Consider the following 22,391-nt stretch of genomic DNA (forward strand, 5'->3'; position numbering starts at 1 on the left):
GAGTTCTACCTGCAGACTAGTTTGCGTATTTACATTAAGTCCGCTTGTAGGTCAGTTCTGATATGCCGATCCTACACAAGCCTGCACATCCCTCCAAAGTCACTTTCACTCTAAGTCCTGTCGCAGCGCTCAGTTAATAATTCAGATGTCTATCCTCCACATGAAGGCTTCAGCTCAGAAGAATGGTGACTACAGGGGGCAGTGACATTCCTTATGATAACTGCTGCTACATTGCTCCAAAGGAAACTGTAGAACCTCACCAGACACTACGCTAACTATGCAGTTTCAATTCCACTACTCTCTCCCCAGCCACACATATGACTGGGCAAAAATATGGAGAAAGGAAGCTGAAATTTTCATTGAGATTACAGGAAAGAACAAGGTTGTGAAATCAAATTGATACCCAGCTAAATACAATAATGTAACAATTACTCAAGGGAAGAAGTCGATAGCCGGATCAACAGTAGCAGAGCCATAGATAGTATCCCTCAGGAGTGACCGCAGAAGCACTTAATAAGAACCAAGGCGCAAGACAGCATGGAGGCTAGAAGTCGATGTCAAAAGGAAGCAGGGCAGGCATCAGCATCCCATGGGGTGGGGCAAGGCCTAGGGTTTCTGGTAGGGCCCACAAATCGAGACACTCTGGGCAGACACATTGGTGGTGCACATACCCCCCAGTACCATCATGGAGAGGACATACAGTCAGTAGTAAGGCTCACAAACAGGTGGAGAAAGGAAGGAAACACAGGCAGGTGGGGGTGGGCTAGAAGGAAGGCATGAGTGGGGGTCCTGGTGAGGGTCAGAGGAGGAGAGGGGAACCTGGGCACCAGCATAGTATAGTGGTTAAGACTGGTGGTTTGGAGCAGTGGACTCTAATCTGGAGAACTGGGTTTGATTCCCCACTCCTCCACATGAGAGGTGGAGGCTAATCTGGTGAACCGGGTTGGTTTCCCCACACCTACACATGAAGCCAGCTGGGTGACCTTGGGCTAGTCACGGTTCTCTTAGAGCTCTCTCAACCTCACCTACCTCACAGGGTATCTGTTGTTGGGAGGGGAAGGGATGGTGATTGTAAGCCGGTTTGATTCTTCCTTAAGTGGTAGAGAAAGTCAGCATATAAAAACCACCACCACCTCCTTCTCCTCCTCCTTCTTCAAAACCTGGAACTGGCCCTGGGAAGTAGCACTGCCTGTTACACTCACTTACTATCAATGTTATATCTTACCTTTCACTGTTTGCGCACAGGAATTGGGTGCTGGAGCACATGGGGAGGCAATAAGCTGTGTTGCCAAACTGTACCACCATAAAGTTATCTGGACATTCACAGGAATAACCGGAACCGCCACTTTTTATCAGACACAGATGAGAACAGCCACCATTGTTGGTCCCACACGGATTACTTACTGACAAAGAAAGAAGGGGAAAGTCTCGTTGTTCCTGAATAATTACTACCGCTTACTAAAACTGTAAAAAGTGCTTCAGTTTTTGGTCTGATCCAGCAATTCAGATCTGAGGCAGTTCTAGAACATCATCACGTTCCATTCACAGACAATACTGGAATCCCACAGAAAAGGCCAGTTACTCATGGGATTTCAGATATATAAGAACAAAGCATGACGCTGAGTATGCTGAGCCACAAACGCATAAAAACAGTCCAATGCTAGTGTAATGTAGCGACTGAGGGGCCGAGGTATGATCTGGGTGGTTGCTGGTTCAAATCTCACCTCAGCCACAAATTCATTGGGTGGCCTTAGGCTGAGAGAGCTATTCTCTCCCAGTACCTCATATTCAGTAAGAGCAAATTAAAACTGGTCTAAATCCCAGGGCTGTTGTCAGATAACATTGCCTAATGATATACAAGAAGATTTTATTCAGCGGAAACTGATAACCCAAATTCAGAATCAAGCAAGAAGTTAAATCCAGGACTACAGTACGAAATAAGTAGAGGGAAGGAACAGGCATGAGCCCAGCACTGCGACAATCAGTCTGCTTTCAAGGGTACATTTGGGCCTACCATATGGAATCAATCCATTGACCCATTCAGTTCAGTATCTGCTCTGACAAAATTGTGACTCTCTAAGTTCTCAATTGGACAAAGGTTTTCCCAAACACGCTACTTAGTATCTTTTTAAATGGAGATGCCAGGGGTTGAACCTTAGACTTCCAACATGGAAGAACCTGATCTACCTTTGAACCACAACCTCTACCCAACACAGGGTTCCTTCTGTCAGGCCGCCACTGCTCTATCTAGAACATTCCAGCAATATTTTTTTCCCTCACATAACCAAAACAATGGTTCTAAAAATCCATTGTATGGGAGTGAAATATTTAACAAGAACTGGACCTCCACTTGATCTCAGCTCCTCATTCCCTCACTGAGAGAGGGCCATGCAGCGTTCAGAGGATTTGATTTTAAATATTGATCAGACATGCAGAGCGGATAGCAGAATTACTTCCTTACCGATGGGCTGCCTGTATGGGTGGTAGACATGGATATCAAAGGGTCTGTGGGTGGTATTCACCAGAACAGTCCTGCCTGACCCGTCATACTTATTTCCCTTTTCAACTGTTCTTGTGTTCCAGTCTGTCCAGTAGATTGTGTCTTCAAAAACTGTAATTGCAAATGGATGAGGTAATGACCCATCGTACACAGTGTGACGGTGCCGACCATCCAGGTCTGAGTACCTGTAGGAAGAAAAATCCATGGGCAACACTGAGACAAAAATTGGAACAGCATTAAGATGCTTGTGCACTGCTTCTGATTGAGTGCTAAGTAACGGGGGGAGAATTTACTCTTTTGTTAGCTTTGTTCAAAGGCCTCAAATCAGAATCCAGACATTTTTGTTAATCAGCAGGTGCCTCTTACTCGCTCCAGTTCCTGTGTAGACAGAAGGAGATCCCTTAGACGGAATGGACTAACAGTTCTGAGGTATCAACCTTGATTGACAGTAGGCTCCCCCAAGGCACTGGCAAAGGTGTTTCTTGGGCATGGTCTACATATGCAGGAGAATGAGGTGGTAGAATGGACTGCACCACTTCAGACTGCAGATGGCGGATAACATTTTGAAATGCTCTCCTGTGTCAAAACTGCAAACAATGAACAGACTGGATAGTATCTTTCTCCCTTCTTTGCTAGTTTCCTCCTCATGGAGTTTTTTTTAATGCAAAGGAACACTCAGTGCTGGAATCCATTACCTGGAGCGGAAAGTGGGGCTGTACGTTCCAGCACCTCATTCCCCTGCAGGGCCTATATTATACTACCTGAACCCTTTCAACTGAAGATGTTATGGATTGTTCCTCAGACCCAGGGCATACAAAGCATTTGTTCTAAGTACTGAAATATGAGCTCCTCCACAATAACGTAACAATGGAGTTTCATGTAAACATGAAAATGCCCTGTCCTTCCGGTCTGGGAATTGTGGCTTTACTACTGGAGAAAAATATAATATGGGAACAAAATTTACATAAATACATAGGAATGGATCCTAACGTATTTATTTACTTCATTTATACTGTACCTCCATCATAGAGACTCAAGGAGCATTACATAAATTAAAAAAAACTTTCAATAAATAATTTCAACAATATCCACTTATGCATTTATTTATTATTTATTAATTATATTCTGCCTTTCCTCTTGGTTCACTTCACAGAAATGCCTTCCTGAAATGTTGTTTGGGACATTTTCTGGAACAATGCTAGACTTTTGTCAGGTAGGTTATTCCACCATGTGGGGTAGTCGAATAAGAACGTATATGCACAGGCACTGGCCTTACCCATTTGCAGGGCAGCCCCTTCAAAAGGACTTACTCAGATGAGCAAAGACATTGCAGCTTGTGGTTCCTAAGAAACACAGCCAGAGTTTTACTCATGGAATGAGGTTTTCCACCTCGACCTTCTTTGCCGTAGCTTCTTGCACCCTCTAAAAATGCTTTCCTTCAGGAAGATAAAACCTGTGTGCGAGTGGAAATGCCTTCCACTCACATTAGGGGAAATTTGTCTGTCCCCTTCTGCTGCCATCTTCTGCCAGTGGGTGAAGACTTTTTGTTTCATTTAACATTCCCTCGGTGATCCCTCCTGCCCAATCTTTTTGTTTTCATTTTGTATGTATTTAGGTTGTTGACATGTCCCTGGGTTCAGGGACGAAACCAGTGTTTCTTGTCTACCCATATATTAAATATATTAAAGCACAAGCACAGAGTCTTAACTTTCCCACAGAAATAACGGCTATAATCCTGAGAAACAGCAAGCATGTAGGTTTCCCACAATAACTTATGGAAAAGTTATTTAGGAATACTACATACTAAGAGCTAAACTACGTGACAGTCTCCACAGGTACAAAATGGCCACACCCTCGCCAAGGCGGTGGGGGAGGGAGAAACAAGAGCAACTCAGCCTACCATCCTGCAGGCCCCATCAGGATCAGGCCCTCACCGCACTTTTAAATTCTTTTTAAATGGTGGCATCGTACACAGGTTCTGACCCAAATACACCGTCATGTCCCGTCTGGCCCTAAATTGTTTTTTACTCTTTAAAAGAATTTCTAATGTAGGTTTTATCACAATTATAAAATGCTGTGATTGTTTTTATGCTTTTTTATTATCTGTGAGCCACTTGAGTACTGTTGGGTAGAAAGTCAATAAATAAATGTGAATGTTTCCACGTGTCCAATCCCAAGTCTCGGGATGTCACACAGACCTTTTCGTAGGCTTCTTCATCATGAATAACCTCAATACTTTATAAATCAGAATATAGATCATGTGACTCTGTGTACATTGGAGTCTTTATTCTAAATGTTAACTAGCTCCAATTTCTTTCTGCTGTTTTTGTGTTGTACTCTGTGCGGTTATGTTTTAATAACATGAATAAATAAATAATAAAACTAATTACAAAAGGAAATCAACTACGTGAGAAATCCATATCTCTCAACAGATTACTGCAGTGTGTGATTTCAGAATTTGAATTCTAGACAGAAATGCAGATAGGAAATTTGAAGGAATAAACGAAGAATCATTTCTACTTTCATACTTACTTAAAAGTTAAAGTATTTTATATGAAGCTGCGAGCAAAAAAAGAAAGCTGTCCCATTTGATTTTTGATATTTTTGCACATTAGTGAAAAAGGTAATTGCTACATCAACACCCTGGACCAAATAATATGTTCTAATTAGTAACCATGGACTGGTTAATTTTTAATCTAAAGAATTAAAACTGCAGCAGTCTAACGTGGTAACCCCCAAAATTTGGTATGAAGAGTTACCCAGTTGCTTTATTCTTCTCTATGTACGTACTCAATGTAGTTTAGATGGGCATCTGCCCAGTAGAGCTTGTCGTTGGTGTAATCTATGGTGAGTCCATTAGGCCATTCTAACTTGGTAGAGACAACCACTGTCTTGTTTTTGCCGTCCATTCCTGCACGTCCAATATATGGTCGTTCGGCCCAGTCCGTCCAGAAAACCTGTCTGTTTTAATAAACATGGTATACATTAATCTAAAACCATTGTAATTTAAAACGAAGTGCTACCAGGTGAGTTTTCAAAGAAAGATATTCAGCATGAAAGGTACTTTGATTTCATTAATTTCCAGATAAGAACACCAGATGTAACCATAAATATGTCCAGAATATGCAGATCTCATGAATGGATTTTGGTCTATCATTCTACATGTCATAAAATAAGGCAAATGAATCAACTCTCCAGGTATTTGTGGGGGGCTTGGGTGGAAGTTATTTTTGGTATTACATGCAAGGATTGACTGACACCCAAATAGTAATAATCCCCACATAATGCACCTACAGCATTTAATTCATTCTGATGGGGGGGTGGGGCTAATAATTTTTGGCTTCTTTATTTTGCAAATGGCATTTAAGTAGACATGCTGTGAATATAGGGTTGGATCAAACCAGCTTTTCTTCTGCTGAAAAAGAGAGGATGTCTCTGTTGACCACCAAAAAGGTTACGCCAGAGGTTATGAGATCTGCATAGACAAAGCTATGTGGGATGGAGGCTGTAGCAAGGAGGGTAATTGGGCAAATCGGCTGCTTATCAATCCATGGACTGCAAGAAATGGTAACTGATGAAAATAAAAGTGTAAAGAGTGCATTAAGATTAACTGATTTATTGCAGCTTAAGTTTTCATACGCAACAGAAAATATCTAAGCATAATAGGTAGAGGCCTTTAATGATCACCATAGTACAGCTTTCATTATGTGTACTGTCTACTTCCATTTAAACATCTCTTATCTCCATACTCTTTTCTTCCAAAGCTTCTTGTCTCCTTTCACCTTCAGCCTATTAGTCTTGGACTATGTCATTTCTCTTGGTTAATTGCTTGCAACAGCAATAAACAGAGCCACAAATAAATTATACATTCCACCTCCCACTGAAAGGGATAGGTAGGCTTAATCGCTGCACAAGAAAGCTGAAGATTTTCATGTTAAAAGACTGTTATTTATTTATTTATTATTGATTATTAAATTTATACCCTGCCCTCCCTGGCACTGCTTGGCTCAGGGCGGCTTCCAATAAACATAGAGAACACATAAATATAACAGTATTTAAAACATACAATAAAGGCTTAAAAACCAAGAATATGTTGGCTTACTATAGAGCCATGGGGATATCCACAGCAGTATCACGGATTGGAAAATACAGGATGTCCTACAAAATCTAAATTTTGTGCTGAAGACCAAGTCACAAACAGCTAGAAGTTCTGTAGAATCATCAGAGCCCATGGCTTAGTGGTAGAGCATTTGCTTAGCATGCAGAAAATGCCCAGTTCAATCCTCACTATCTCCAGTTAAGGATAAGGTAGTAGGTGATGGGAAAGACCTATACTTGAAACCCTGGCCAGTCTGAGTAGACAATACTGTCTTTGATGGACTAGTGGTCTAATTCAGCATAAGGCATCTTCATGTGTGTTCATCAGGGATAACTCTTCTGATGGCTTGTAATATATATGTCTGTTGACTAAACGTAGCATTTCATGCATTTGGTGGAAAGAGCAATGGCTTACAAAAGCTAATATGTTGGTGTTTAAAGCACTACAAAACTCTTTATTTTAGTTGCAACAGATTAAAAACTGCTACCTCTCTGAAAAACAATGGCATTATAAAGAAATAATGACTGGAATACCTACCCATATTTGGGATGAACAACAATGGCTCTAGGGTGCTGAAAACAGAAGGTGTTGTTGGGATCCAGACACCTATCAATGAGTTTCTTGCGAAACCGTCCATCAAGCTCAGCTACATAAAGGCAATTCTTGTAGGCATCTACCCAGTATAGTTTTCTGAAACAGTTTACAAGGTACAAGCTATAACCAAATCCTGTTCAAACCATCTATATTTCATCCTATATAACTTAGATATGCAGAAAGTAAACATAAAACTGGATGGGGACATCAAAGGGCCTGGGTATTATAATTTCCTGAAGTACATATTTGGGAGTAAATCAATTTTACTCCACTGTAGCAGCATTTACCCCCTTGTTACACTACAGTTATCTCTTGCATTTTCTCACTAGGAACGTTACTAAATTTTGAGACAAACTGCGGTCCAATTCAAACTTTTAAGTTTCCATTACGGTTTCTCCACACTTAGGAATCCAAGGTTGTTCTTTTTCCTAAACATTTTTGTTTAAAAAATTGATAGAAATATCATGAAAATTGACGCCTGTTCTTATGTTAATTGTACATAAATGGTGTAGAACAGGGGTCCCAAACATGGCGCCCATAGGCATCATGGCACCTATTGACCCCTTTCCTGCAGCCAGCCAAGTACTTTTAGAAAGTAGGCGGAGCTAGGTGAGTTGAAAGATCAACCCCTTATAAATCATCAGAATTTAAACTCCTCGGTAATGATCAGTTAAAATAAATAGTAATAATGAGACTTACCGGCCAACCCAATCAACAGCAATACCTTCTCCGCTGGGCACACCATCATTAATTACTATTTCCTTGTTTGTTCCATTGAGAAACATTCTTTCAATGATCCTTCTGCCCACATCAATCCAATAAAGTCTTTTTTCCACCCTATCAAAATCCAGCGCCACCACATTTCCAAGTCCTTGCAAAATGAGAGAGTAAGACAGGCCATCGGTAGTGAGATTCCTAAGATAGTAGCGATTGCTAAAGATAAGGTAGGGTGAGATGTTGCTATTTTGTCGGCAGCGTTTTCCATCGGGCTCACGGATGTAGCCCGGCGCGCACTTGCAGATGTAGGAGCCAACGGTGTTTTCGCAAATCTGGCTACACACTGAAGGCGTTTCACTGCACTCATCAATGTCATCACAAGTCTTTTTATTGGACATGAGCCTGTATCCAGGACGACAAGAACAGTAGAAACTAGTCTGGGTATCTGTGCAGTCGTGGTCGCAGCCGCTGATTGAAGGATTGTTGCATTCGTTAATGCCTGTAGCCAAAAAGAAAATATCATCAGGAAATAAAGTAATGGTTAGCCACTGAAAGAGACTATAAAAAAATGGAGGTCACTGATTTCTGATTGCCCACTAAACGTTCGCTACATTAAAACTTTATTACGGACTGTCCACAACCAGCACAAAAACAAGAACAGGGAGTAAACACAAGGAATAAGATCAGTATACAACCAAACTGATGTAGCAACTGCCAACATGGTCTATACCAAACAAACTGCAGGATAAACATAACCTATAAACCTATAAACAAATTTACAATTTGAAATTCTCCTTGACAAATACTAAAAATTTAAATCCTACCCAGAAACTTTAAAACTCTTATGTCAAAAGGCCCTTTTTACTTTTTCTAAAATTACAAACTTGGGTACAAAATCGAAAAAACAGCCGTGTTCACTTTACACAACCACAATTTTTTTTTAAAAAAAACCAAGTAACAGACCTGATGTGCTGTGTTTGATGAAGATGGCAAGAGTCTGAGATGCACAGAGTTCTTGGACCATTCTTATATTAGCAGTGACAGACTGACAATATGAGGCTCCTGATGAAGTTTTATTGGGAGGACACCAGCTTACCAATAATTTGTGTGTGCCAAATGGATATCAACTGAACAACAGAATAACCAGGCAGACAACCTTAATTAAACGGAAGTACTTAGTAATAAAAACTGCTCAGTCCTGCTAAAATCCATTGGCCCAAGGCCAAATTGGCTTAACTCCAAATGAATCAGGGTTATGGCATCAGACAGTTAATGAGATAATTCATTGTAATGCAATGTGACCATGCTCGCATTATTTTTATAATAAAGTATCTTTACAATAAAATAAATACTTTATAGTAAAATAAACAACACTGTTTGTTGAACAATTTCAGTTTTGTTATGAATGTATATTAGTATGTATATGTATTAGTATATTAGTATATGTATTAGTAGTATGTATTAGTATATTAGTATGTGTGCGTGTGTAGGTGGGTGATAGGGATGTGTACCTGAAAAAATTGTATTTTTTAGCTTTTAGGAAGGGCATAAATAATGGTTTTCTGGATTATACAGGTCCCTGATACTGGTTTGGTATTCGGGTTCAGTTCCCCCCCCCCCCAGAATTATGACATTATTTGGGTCCATTATTCCCTATGGGGAATATTCCCAGGGTGCTACAGTGGCTGGGTTTTCTGTTTTGTTTTTTTGCGCAAATGTCACCATAGTTGCAGCAGAGTTAGTGCCGCATGCCCACTAAAGACCCCAAGGAGTGCAACTCTATGGCTCCTGAAAAAAATGCCCCCAGCCATCCTCCACGGTTTCCTGTGGGGCAGTGGTTTCCAAAATGTGCTCCATGAAACATCTCCTAGTGCTCTGTGAAGAGACTGGAAAGAAAAATACTACTGTCATTCAGTTTAGTATATAGGTGCTAGGTGAAAATTAGGCTCCGTGACTAATTTCTCTCCTGAAAATTGCTCCATGACTTAAAAAGTTTGGAAACAGCTGCTCTAGGGCAAAGAATAGCCAAACACACAAGAGCACGCAACCAAAAGCCTCCCAATGCAAATAGAACCAACAAGCCCAACAGAACCAATGTCAAACCAAAGAATCCCAGCAGAACCACAGGCCACTGTGGCAGCACAAGCTCAACAGAATAAACCTGGCAAGCTCCCCCTAATGTATAAACCCATTTGTCTGTGACAGCCGCCTCCTCACCCCCTGCCCCACTATTGGCCAGGAAACCTGCAAAAAACACAAACAAAAAAGTTTGGAGCTTTTAAATACTGGCCCCACATATTTACAAATATATCTGGGAATATTCAGTATCAGGATATTAGCGTTGCCAAGATTCCCAAATATTGATCCAGATCCTGAATATGCAAAAAAAAATACAATGTGGTATTTTTGGTTATATATTTGGACTGGACATATTCGAGCTCACATCCCTATGGGGCAGTTTGTACAGAACATACACACAGAACATCATTGGTCCCACATAGTACATATAGCTGTCCTCTGATAGCAACACAGAATACAATAGATTATACACAGCAGGTTGTCTATCCAGCTTCCATATCGTTTGACACATCTATCCATCCATCCATCACATTTTATGCCCATAGGTTTTCCCCTCCCTTATTTAATTCTCACAACAACCCTGTGAGGTAGATTAGATTGAGATACAGTGATTGGCCCGAGGTCATCCGTTAAACTTCACAGGTGTGACTCTGAAGACAGGTTTCTCAAATCCTTGCCTGACACCTTAGCCAATACATTATGCTGGTACAGCAAAATAAACTTCTAAATTGAGTAATTAAAAGCTATGTAAATCCATATTCTGAAGCAGATATTTACAAATTCTGGTAGCAGCATACATGCTGATGGCCTCTTATTTGTAATTCCCATATTAATGCAACTCAGTTTAATTGTGCCTTCTTAGTAATGGTACTATACTGCTGACTCTTAGTTATTTTATCATCACCTGTGATCTCCAAGGGCATTTTGTGCAGAGCTCTTTATCAGGCAGACATTTCCAAAGTACTGCAGTAATTCTGAACTAAGATATATTCCTTCAAAAATGAGAGGCCCAGTGCCACCCCAGCAGCAACTCCTGAAATTCTCAAGGAGCAGACCCCAGTGACGCCTAGGGATTTCTGCTCTGCCCGGTGGGCCCACTACCCACCCCAGATGGCCTGATGTTGATTGGCTCCCACTTTGGAGTCAGGGCCCAATTGCCGCTGCTTATGAGTCACCGCCAGGTAAGAACCCTCACCCCCTCTCTCGATCCAAGCCCCCGAGCCGCAAAAGCAGCCCCAGGTGAATCCGGGGCTGTCACTACTTCTGAACTCAGAGACGTTCCTTCAAAAACGTTCTAGACATACCACATCCTTTCTCATCACTGTTGTCAAGACAGTTGTCTATCCGGTTGCAGATATCGGCCAATTCAATGCAGTTCCCGTTGTCACACTTGAAATTATGGGGGGGACAGGTCGCCTCTGGCGTGACGCACATGTGCTCCAACTCATCTGATTCGTCGCCGCAGTCGTTGTCCCCATCACAAATGTAGGCTTTTGAGATGCAGCGGCCATTTTGACAGGTAAACTGGTGTTGTGCGCAAGGCTGATAGGTACAACCCATCTCGTCACTGTTGTCACCACAGTCATTACGCCTGTCACACCTGGAAAAGAAAACCACTTTTGGAGCATTACAAGGAGGTGGTGACCACCTGTTAGGCAAATATTATCTACTGGTTTATTCCTATGCCGCCTCTTCAGAGTCCTGCTCCAGGTGGCTTACAATTAGAACATAGTCACAATATTAAAAACAAGCCATTGGGCATAAACAGCTTAAAAACTATCCATAAAACAGAAGCAGATCAAAAGCTGAGAAGATAAAACTTAATAAAAATCCTGGGTTTTGGCGTGGTGCCTAAAAGATAGTAAAGTAGGCACCAGGTGAGCCTCAGGGGGAGAGGGTGTTCCAGAGACAGGGTGCCACCACGGAAAATGCCCTGTCTCTAGTTGCTCTCCATCTCACCTCTGAAGGCAGGGGCACAAAGAGAAGGGCCTGAAAGGCAGATTTTAACTGAAGGGCTGGATAGTATGAGGGTTTCAACTGCCAAGTGCAACTGCCAAGAACAACTGAAACCCCCGAATTAAACAGAATAAAAAAGCAACAGTCACAATTAAACCACTCCTTGTCTTGTTTAGAATAAAATTAACACTTCAGAAAGAAAAATGAGGGGATTCTGAACAGTGCTAGTGCTTTTGGTTTTAAGATTTTAGCAACTATAGACAAATTCCAGATTAACTTGTAATGTTGCTTCCTTGCGCCTCTAGGCAGCAGACAAAATCATACATGAAAAGGGTCTAGATGCATTTCATAACCAGCTATCAACCGAACAGAGTACAAAACCACTTTTCAGTTTAAAAAAAATATGGGGACAATCCACCAAATGCAAATTAAACATGCCCTGGAATGAGATAATCTTCCACATCTAAATTCCACAGCTTGATAGATTTTACTCAGTTGGCGAGATGTTGACTTACTTTAATGATACTGCTCATACAGCCAATTCGGCTCTGAACGGTGTCACACTAAGACTAAAAGAAAAGATTATGTGTGTGTGTGTGTGTGTGTGTGTACATACACACACACATATATAAATATATATTCACACATACACTGACTTAAATGGACTTAGAAGAATGTAGATCTTGCAATGCTTTTCCTTCACATTAATACAGATTATGCCACTTCGTGTTACAAAACCAGTTTACCAATCGGAATTGTTTATATTCATTTTCAAAAATTTATCCCGTCTTAGTTTAAATTTATTTTTGTTTTAAAGAACCCCCCACTTCTTTAGCCACTGGGTGAACTGTAAACAGCATGCAATGGTCTGGTTTGGTAAATTTACATGTTGCTCCTCCAAAGACCTGCTTGAGGCAGCTTACACCGAAAAACAGCAAAAAACAAAACCATTAAAACGCAACCAGAAAAGAACAAAGTCTAACACAAGCCAGAGAAAACAGACCAGCGCCAATAAAGCAAGACAGGTCATAACAACAGCATAAAACCCACACTTGTCAGCCTCAAATGAAGTAAATAAAATCACCTTCAAGCTACAAGCAGACCATGAAACATTTAAAAGATACAACTCCTCAGTTAAAAGCCTGGGTAAACAGGAAGGAGAAGACTGACAGATAATATGATAACCATCTTCAAGTACTTGAAGGGCTGTCATATAGAGGATGGTAGGTACCGAGTTGTTTTCTGCTGCTCCAGAAGGTCGGACCAGAACCAACAGGTTGAAATTAAATCAAAAGAGCTTCCGTCCAGACATTAGGAAGAATTTTCTAACAGTTAGAGGGGTTCCTCAGTGGAACAGGCTTCCTCGGGTGGTGGTAAACTCTCCATCCCTGGAGGTTTTTAAGCAGAGGCTAGATGGCCATCTGTCAGCAATGCTGATTCTATGACCTTAGGCAGCTCATGAGAGGGAGGGCACCTTGGCCATCTTCTGGGCATGGAGTAGGGTTCACTGGGGGTGTGGGAGGGGGAGGTAGTTGTGAATTTCCTGCATTGTGTAGGGGGTTGGACTAGATGACCCTGGTGGTCCCTTCCAACTCTATGATTCTATGAAAATTTTGGCCTGGTTTGTAAAAGACAGGAAGGAAGGCTTCAGAAGAACCTCACGGGGGAGGGCATTCCAAAGGCCAGGCCGAGTATAACACAAACCTATAAGTATTGCGGATGCACAGTCCATTGCTACATGCAAATTCATTGTCCAGGCATGGCCTTCTGGTGCAGTTTTGATGCTCATCATATGCGTCGCTGCAGTCAGCATCCCCATCACAGACCCAGGCCTTGGGGATACACCTCCTTTCCGAAGGTCCGTTGTTCACACACGTGAACTCCGACGCTGAGCAGCTGCGATTCGCTGAAACAAAGCACAATATCTCAGCAATGTTACTAAACACCCCTGTTCAGTTGTTGTTGTTTTATTTATATGTTTAATCCCTCCTGCTCTTAAGAACTTGGCAGTGTCTTCATCGCCCAGGAGGTTGCAGCACTCTTACCAACGTGGTCCCGATGTCTTACCTTTCCCACTTAGATAGCCCAGACTACAGAAGGGCCTTCACCCTGATGCGTTGTAACGCACTCCCTTCAGCCGTTTTGGAAGGGAGATACAAAAAGATACCATATGCAGGACGATTATGCCCCTGCTCTGATGGGAGTACTGAGACCCTTGAGCACGTAGTGTTCGAATGCAAAATCTATAACAAGATACGAGAAGCCGTTCTTTCTGTATTATCGGGCCTCCCAGGGCGATCCAGAGCTTTTAGTCTTTCTAACATGCTCTCAGACAAGGATACGGAGATAACTTTTAAAGTGGCCAAATTTGGGTTGCAAGCTATGAGGATCAGGCGTGCATGGGCCAAATTTAATGGTTGAGCGATTTTAGATTTATATTTATGCTAATTCCAATTATGTAATATTTTAAAATTATGCGCTTAACGGCTTTTATGAGTGAGAGATTGTAAGTGATTGTAAGAAGTTATAGGGGCTCGCACTTGATACTCTTTTATATGTGTTATGTTATGTATGTACATCTGGTATGTTTTTATGCTGGTATTGGACCGTATTAAACTCTTTTCAGTTTCACCGCCCAGGAGGAGGAATTTCCAAGACCAGTGCCAGAATAAAGTCGAAACAGAATCAAATGATTCTGTACAACTTCGGGCCCAGCAGGCACTTACCACAACTGTGTCTTTGGTCTTCGTCGCTCATATCTCCACAGTCGTTATCACCGTCACAGATCCAACTCGCTGGGATACATCTGCCATCGTCACATCTGAACTGGTCGCTTGAACAGCTCCGCACAGAGGGAACTTGGAAGAAGAAAACAGAGTTGCACTTACCTGTAACTGCTGTTCATTGAGGTCTTCGGTGCAGACACACATGTGGGACTGCGCCTGCACGCAGGCCTGCCGTCGGAAACTTGTATTAGCCTTAACACTCTAAAGGGGGATGCCCCTCCCTTTGGCAGGCGGGCTCGGTCTTTGTGCCGAAACCCCCACGTGATCCTGGACGGGGCATCCCCTCCCTCCTCAGTTCCTCGCCTGCCGCCAACCAAAGCCAATAACAATGTAAGAGCCAGCCATGCCCAGTACAGGTAAGGCTGTAGGCCCTATACAAGTCAGGACAGTGTAGCGTAAGGTACCAGTAGGTCCTTTCTTTCTATCATAATCCACTGTTACGCTTATATCACCGTCTTCTTCTTCTTCTTCTTCTTCTTCTTCTTTTTTAGGTCGACAACGGGGTCGGAGGGAGGGATGTGTGTCTGCACCGAAGACCTCAATGAACAGCAGTTACAGGTAGTTCAACTCTGTTTTCATTTTCTGTCTTCGGTGCAGCCCCACATGTGGGATTTTAGCAAGCTTACCCTACAGGAGATGGGTGTCGATCTAGGAGAACAACGTCTGGAGGACCGCTCTGCCCACTTCTGCATCCCTTCTGGCCTGCAGATCCAGCGCGTAGTGTCTGACAAACGTGTTCTCACTTGCCCACGTCACCACCTTGCAGATGTCACCGATCGGGACTCTTCTGTGGAGGGCAGCGGAAGAGCCCTGTGCCCTGGTGGAATGGGCTCGGACTTCTAATGGACAAGTTACACCTGCTTGCTTATAAGCGAGCCTGATAGCAGAAACTACCCATCTTGCTATGGACTGGGATGAGGCTGGTTTACCCTTCTTGGGGCCTTGGTAACAAATAAAAAGTGAATTCGACTTTCTAAAGTGTTTTGTTCTATCAATGTAATACAGTATGGCTCTCTTTAGATCTAATGAGTGAAGGGTCTTTTCAGCCTGAGAGACCGGGTTTGGGGAAAAAACTGGTAAGACCAGGTCTTGGTTCAGATGAAAACTAGAAATTACCTTAGGTCTGAATTTAATGCTGGGATGCAACACCACTTTCTCATTATATATCCTGAGGAAAGGGTCATCTATTTGGAGAGCTGCTAACTCCCCTACCCTCCTGGTAGATGTGACTGCAACTAGGAATGCCACCTTCGCAGACAGCACTGACAAGTGGGCATGGGTCAAGGGTTCGAACGTGGAAAGCATAAGCTTCGCAAGAACCAGGGATAGGGACCACTGAGGGGCCAACCTGGGTACAGGGGGAAACAAATTATTGAGTCCCTTTAGGAAGAGTTTGGAGAGTGGGTGCGAGAACACAGTGTATCCCTCAACCTTGTCATGGAAGGCAGAGATCGCAGCGAGGTGTACTTGTACAGAAGACACTGTGAGACCCGACTTGGTCAAGTCTAGGAGGTAGTCTAACACTTTAGAGAGGGGACATAGAAACAGGGATAGACCTTGGAGCCTGGACCATCCCTCAAACCTCTCCCATTTCCTATCATACGAATACCGGGTAGAGGGTCTTCTGGCCTGCAATAACACCTCTCTTACTGGAGCGGAAAGGTCTACTGTTGATTGGGCAGGATTCTCCAGGCTGTGAGGTGTAACCTGCCTACATCGTGATGGGCTAGGTCCCCCCCCCCGGCAACGAAGTAGTCCCGGGTGACTGGGAAAAGGTTTGTGAATTCCTCCCGCCAGGTGAACCAGTTCTGTGAACCAGATTTGGCGTGGCCATCGGGGTGTTATCAGAATGCAGGAAGTGTTGTCTGATCGGATCTTCCCCCACACTCTGGACAGAAGAGGGAATGGGGGAAAGGCATAGAAAAGGGTGCCTGACCAGGTGATTTGAAACACATCTCCTAGGGATGTCTGGTTGTACCCTGCTAGGGAACAGAACTTGTCCGCTTTCCTGTTGCTCCTGGTGGCAAACAGGTCAACTTGAGGGACCCCCCATTCCTGAAATATTGGTGGTGGTCGGATCCGACAATCTCGGATCTGAGCCGGATCCGGGGGTCGGTGCCGAGCATACATACTGCGCTCCTCCGGGTGTCCTGGAACCGGCTAACAGGGAGGGGGCCGTCAGGGCCTTTATCCAGAGCTCTGCATTTAGACGGTCGGCACCGGCATTGCGAGCCCGGGTGGAGAAGCCTCGGCAGATTGAGCATTTCGAAACATTATGCCCCTCACCCAAGCAAATTAGGCACAGTTCATGTTGGTCCGAGTGTGGTATCTTTGTGGAGCACTTGGGACAGAGCTTGAATGGGGTCTTGGGGGCCATCTCGTCCCTCAGCATGTGGCCGAGGGGACCGCGGCGCGGGGAGAAACTTCCCTGGGTTTTTCTGCTCCGGTAAATGAAGTACTCTAATGGGCTGGCTAGGCGGACCTAAGCGGCAGCTCCGAGAAACTTACAGTCGAAAGCAGTATGAAGAGAAAATCGATTCTGAGGTAAGGCAAAAAGCTCCGTATTTGGCGGCGGCAAAGAAGGAACTGAGGAGGGAGGGGATGCCCTGCCCAGGAGCACGCGGGGGTTTCGGCGCAAAGACCAAGCCCGCCTGCCAAGGGGAGGGGCATCCCCCTTTAGAGTGTTAAGGCTAATAAAAGTTTCTGGCGGCAGGCCTGCGCGCAGGCGCAGTCCCACAAGGGGGGCTGCACCGAAGACAGAAAATGAACAGGGTTTCTCTGTCTGCCTGCTTTGTGGTATGCTGATCAGCATGCTAAAGAAACTTTGCACTTTGCAGAGGGTTTTTTTTAGTGTCAAGAAAGTGCTCCCAAAAGCCATCCTCTTTTATAAGAATGACTGCAAGGGATTAATGCACCTCACTGCCTCCAGCAAACACCTCAGTTCTCATTCCTAAATCAGTCCTTCATCTTGACTGCCTCGGAATAACATGCACCAAATACATATTTCAACTAGGAGATGCCTTGAAGAAGCATTTGTAAAATTAGAAACGTGATAAGGAGGACCTCAGAGACCAACAAGATTTTGGGGGTATGAGTTTTCGAGAGTCAGAGCTCCCTTCGAAAGCTCATATCTCAAAAATCTTGTTGGTCTCTGAGGTGCTAGAGGACTCAAATTTAGCTGTTCTCTTGCAGATCAACATGGCTACCCTCTGAAACTAGGCTAGACTAGAATATTAGACTCATTACCCTTGGTTATGGCATAGGCCATTTATGCAGGGTTGATTCTGCTCCTCGCTCCATGCTGTTTTTTTTTAAATGACTATTCACGGTCCGATGCAGGAGGAGAAAGTCAAACAAATCCCCCCCCCCCGCCTGCTTCTTTGTTCCTTCGTTTGCAAAGCTAAGCCGTGGCTGGGATGCATGCTTCCTTCCGTGAATGCTTCAATGTGGGGGCAGAGCAAATACAAAAGGTAGCGTTAAAGGGGCTCTTAAATGCAAAGCAGGTATGCGCCAGCTTCGCAGTGATGTCTGGAATGATGGTTCAGCAGGAAGAAATCAAAAAAATATGAGGGGCACTTCAGCCTGGAACATGCTGCTAATTACCAAGCATAAATGGCCACAGAGTCAGACTTGCACTTCTTTCCCATGGTAAACTCCTGTCTGCTCCCTCACTCAGAAAACTCCAGAGTAACCCACATCGGAGGGCTTATGTCTACGGTCTTGATGGAACTGTATCATACTTTGGACTTTAAAGCTAGGGTGCATTTTTCAAAAAGGCTGACCGCCACTGACCTATCGACTCATCGACCTTATTCATTTTCTTCAGTCCAGTTATGCCTTCCCAAATCACTTTGTGTTTAACTTCTCACTTACCACAAGAGGAAGGCTCATCTGAGCCATCGGCACAATCTATCGCTTGATCACAGTACCAATGAGCAGGAATGCAGCGGCCAGACGAGCAGCGAAACTCAGCATTGGTGCAAGTCAGTGAGACTGGAAGGGAGGGGAGAACAACAACAAATCCCCTGGATTTCATCTTTCCTTACAAACTGACAGAAGTTGCTTTTGAATCCATGATTAACACAGTAATATTTAATGTGTATATATTATGCTTCTGTGCGTTCAAAGTACTTCTCATACATATATTATCTTAGACAGCCGTATAACAACAGGCCAGTATTACCACCTCCATACTGCATATCTTAGGGGGCAGGGCTGAAGCCAATAGAGAACAGCTATGGGAGAGGCTGTGGCTCAGTTTGTGTAGCATCTGCTTGGCATGCAGAAGGTCCCAGGTTCAATCCCCGGCATCTCCAGCTAAAGGGACTAGGCAAGTAGGTGATGTGAAAGACCCCTGCCTGAGACCCTGGAGAGCTGCTCCCTGTCTAAGTAGACAGTACTGACTTTGATGGACCAAGGGTCTGATTCAATATAAGGCAGCTTCATGGGTTCAGCTTGCCTAAGGCAATTTAGAGAGTTCATGGCAGAAGAGAAACTCAAATTGGTTCACAGCTCAGTTTCTCAGCCACTACAGTATGGTAGCTGTCCAAGACAGCAGCCTTCTAGGCAGAAATGGAAGCCACTTCCATGTTGCCCAATTTCACACTTCAGGGGAACTCATATTAATAATGTGACAAGTGGGTGTGACCAATTGCATGGGGTTTTCCCATCTAAATGGCAACCTGGGGGGGCTGTTTGCCCCTTCCTCTGGCTTCATGTACCTTGGGATGGACATGTAGTGTCAGAGGAAGGGGCTGTTGCCAGTGGTAAGTTCAGTTCAGTGTGCAGTTTGTTTATTTAATGCTCACAGACCAATCAGACGTAAGCACAGGGAAAAGGTACACTATTAAACAACATGATTAAATATACAAGCTCAAATATAGGAATTACATTTACAGCTTTCATAAGACATTGTTAAAATTTTAGATATGCAAAACTGTATAATTTAAAATTGCTAAAATGCAGTGGGAGGGAAGCCTGAAACCCTTCCCTCCCCAATGTCCCATCTGCAGCTGAATGGAGAAATTGAGAGCCGTTTAAAGGCGAGTCCCTGCTTGAATGTATAACCATGAGTGTGGTGAGGAATCCGTGTCCTGACTCGGGGATTCCACATTGTGTCTTTCAGACCTAAGTCCGAATGAGCAAAAGGACAGGCACTTTTCATATGAGAAATTCTATAAAACAGCAGTAACACCTCTATAGCTGCTTTCCTCTTGGACTCAAAGTGAGAATTTGTGAGGGGTTTTCTTTGCATGACTTCAGTTAGCTTTATATTTTTCCATTCAGAACTGCAAAATCTTCATTTTACATTCTAACATTCCACATTGGCTACATGTGCCAGTCCACATATGTGAAGTATCTCTGTTCCTGAGCCAGACGTCATTGGAAACTAGTGTGCTGGTATCAATGCTCTCCACCCAGTCAGGCAGGTACATCTAATAAGAGTCCTACAGATGTCATACCTCACCCCCCTTGCAGCATATTAACACATCAAAAGCCAGGAGGGGCTGTGGCTCAGTGGTAGAGCATGTGCTTGGCATGCAGAAGGTCCCAGGGTCAATCCTCGGCATCTCCAGTAAAAGGGACTGGGCAAGTCGGTGACGTGAAAGACCTCTGCCTGAGACCCTGGAGAGCCACTACCGGTCTGAGTAGACAATACTGATTAAGGGTCTGATTCACTATAAGGCAGCTTCATGTGTTCATATATGTGTTCAGGGATGCAATATCTGAGTTATTCCCTCCCCGCTCAAGTCCTACAAGCGCAGAGTTCTTTCCAAAACTCTCTCTCCCAGCCCCAGTCCTCCCTATAAGATTTCTTTATCTAAAGATGGTTTGGCATCCCTTGCCTCCATGATTGTTTGGCTTAGAAGACTTCTCCTTTTCATTTTAAGTTCCAGAATCTGAAAAGTATGTTCATGTTGGGCAGATGCACGCAGGCACAAGTCAAGGCAAGCCTTTGCAATATAATCTCAAAAGGGGGAAACAAGTTATAGGAGGGCTGAGAATTTTTGGCTTTTTGCCCAAACCAGAGCCGAGGAAGGTAATTGGGGCGTCATTAGCTTACCACAGTGAGTTGGGCTCTCATCACTCATGTCGCCACAGTCATTATCCCCGTCACACAGATAAGTTCGAGGAATGCATATGTTTGTGCTGTGACATTTCGTATAGCCAGGCTGACAAGTGCGTTCAGCTTTAAGAGAAAAAGAAAATAAGAAGGGGGAATTTAGATCTCTTTTCTTCCCCTTTATAAAGTAACAAGCTGATTTTTTTTTAATCATGTTAACTGCAACAGCAACATCTTTCAGACTTTCTGGAGTGAAATTTCAAATTATCATCATAAAATCAGTCCAGCAGATATCGACCAGAGTTAAGATATATTAATTCTGCATAATACAATTTAGCAACTTAATCTGCCTTTAAATCATCTGTTCTCAGTGATTCACACACTACAAAAATAGTACAGGCAACCTTTTTTATCCATTGTTATTTTCCATGAATATATCTTCATTATTTATATCTGATACACAATCTATTTTTACATGAATAATTACAGCTTTTTCCTTCTACTTTGTCTTTTAGGGGAACAAAATATCCAAAATTTGGCAGCAAGCATATTTCAAAGGGACATATCCTTGGAAACCAAACTGGAAAAAGTCATCACAAAAGATGTTCTGTGCCTCACAAAAGTGGAACCCAAAGACCACCATGTAGCCTATTTTACTGTAACAAATTATTTTTTAAAAGAAGAATATCTATAAAAAGAATTTTTTAACAAATATATTTTGCCATCAGCATTTAATAATTTTGTGTTATTTTCCAATTCTGGCTACAGATTTGTAATGTAAGGATTTAAAAATGGTTAGATGATTAGAAAAGGTCCCATTTTATGGTTGGAAGACCCCATTCTTAAAATAAACATGTGTGAGTCAGGGTCAGAGCCTGGAAGAGAGACCAATCAGGAATCCTATGAACATCATGGATTCCATGATGCAAGACAGGATATAATACTGACGCAGAGTGGTAAGCTGCAGTACTGCAGCCAAAAGCTCTGCTCACGACCTGAGTTCGATCCCGACAGAAGTCGGTTTCAGGTAGCCGGCTCAAGGTTGACTCAGCCATCCATCCTTCCGAGGTCGGTAAAATGAGTGCCCAACTTGCTGGGGGTAAAGGGAAGATGACTGGGGAAGGCAGTGGCCAACCACTCGTAAACATAGTCTGCCTAGTAAACGTCATGATGTGACGTCACCCCATGGGTCAGTAATGGCCCGGTGCTTGCACAGGGGACTACCTTGACCTTTTACCTACAGCTTGAGACAGTTTTGTCCTGCAGATAGATGAGACTTCTCTTCTAAGGTCATTCTGTTTTCCCTAAGAGCCTCTCAGTTCAGTACAGCCTGTTCATCATAGCTATGCTACCACCACAACCAAGCGACACCTGCACACCCTCTTCAAATTCATCATTCCCACACCACCAATTCTCTGATAATTGCAGCATTATGCTAAAAACCCACAGAAGTGAAGTTGCAATCCTGGCCTCTGCCAGAACAGTAGTACTGATGGTCACTGCTCAAAACAACACAAAAATAGCCCTTCTGGCCTCTCTACTCCAGCATCCTATTTCACACAAAGGCCAATCAGTTGCCCTGGAGGGCCTATGAAC

General features: G+C 43.3%; 1 protein-coding gene across 1 annotated transcript in view; it reads right to left on the minus strand.

The window, feature by feature from the left end:
- Positions 1–22,391, minus strand: part of LRP2 (LDL receptor related protein 2) — a 181,593-nt gene that overhangs the window by 37,414 nt on the left and 121,788 nt on the right. The window contains exons 46-55 of the mRNA XM_056861187.1: positions 20,796–20,921; positions 18,605–18,724; positions 14,672–14,803; positions 13,650–13,851; positions 11,294–11,589; positions 7,893–8,409; positions 7,137–7,289; positions 5,291–5,461; positions 2,462–2,685; positions 1,226–1,403 (exon numbers count right to left, since the gene is read on the minus strand). Of these exons, the coding sequence (XP_056717165.1) occupies positions 1,226–1,403; positions 2,462–2,685; positions 5,291–5,461; positions 7,137–7,289; positions 7,893–8,409; positions 11,294–11,589; positions 13,650–13,851; positions 14,672–14,803; positions 18,605–18,724; positions 20,796–20,921 (2,119 nt within the window). The remainder of the gene's footprint in view (positions 1–1,225; positions 1,404–2,461; positions 2,686–5,290; positions 5,462–7,136; positions 7,290–7,892; positions 8,410–11,293; positions 11,590–13,649; positions 13,852–14,671; positions 14,804–18,604; positions 18,725–20,795; positions 20,922–22,391) is intronic.

The sequence above is a fragment of the Euleptes europaea genome, chromosome 15 (genome assembly GCF_029931775.1).
Source record: "Euleptes europaea isolate rEulEur1 chromosome 15, rEulEur1.hap1, whole genome shotgun sequence".
NCBI classification, from domain to species: domain Eukaryota; kingdom Metazoa; phylum Chordata; class Lepidosauria; order Squamata; family Sphaerodactylidae; genus Euleptes; species Euleptes europaea.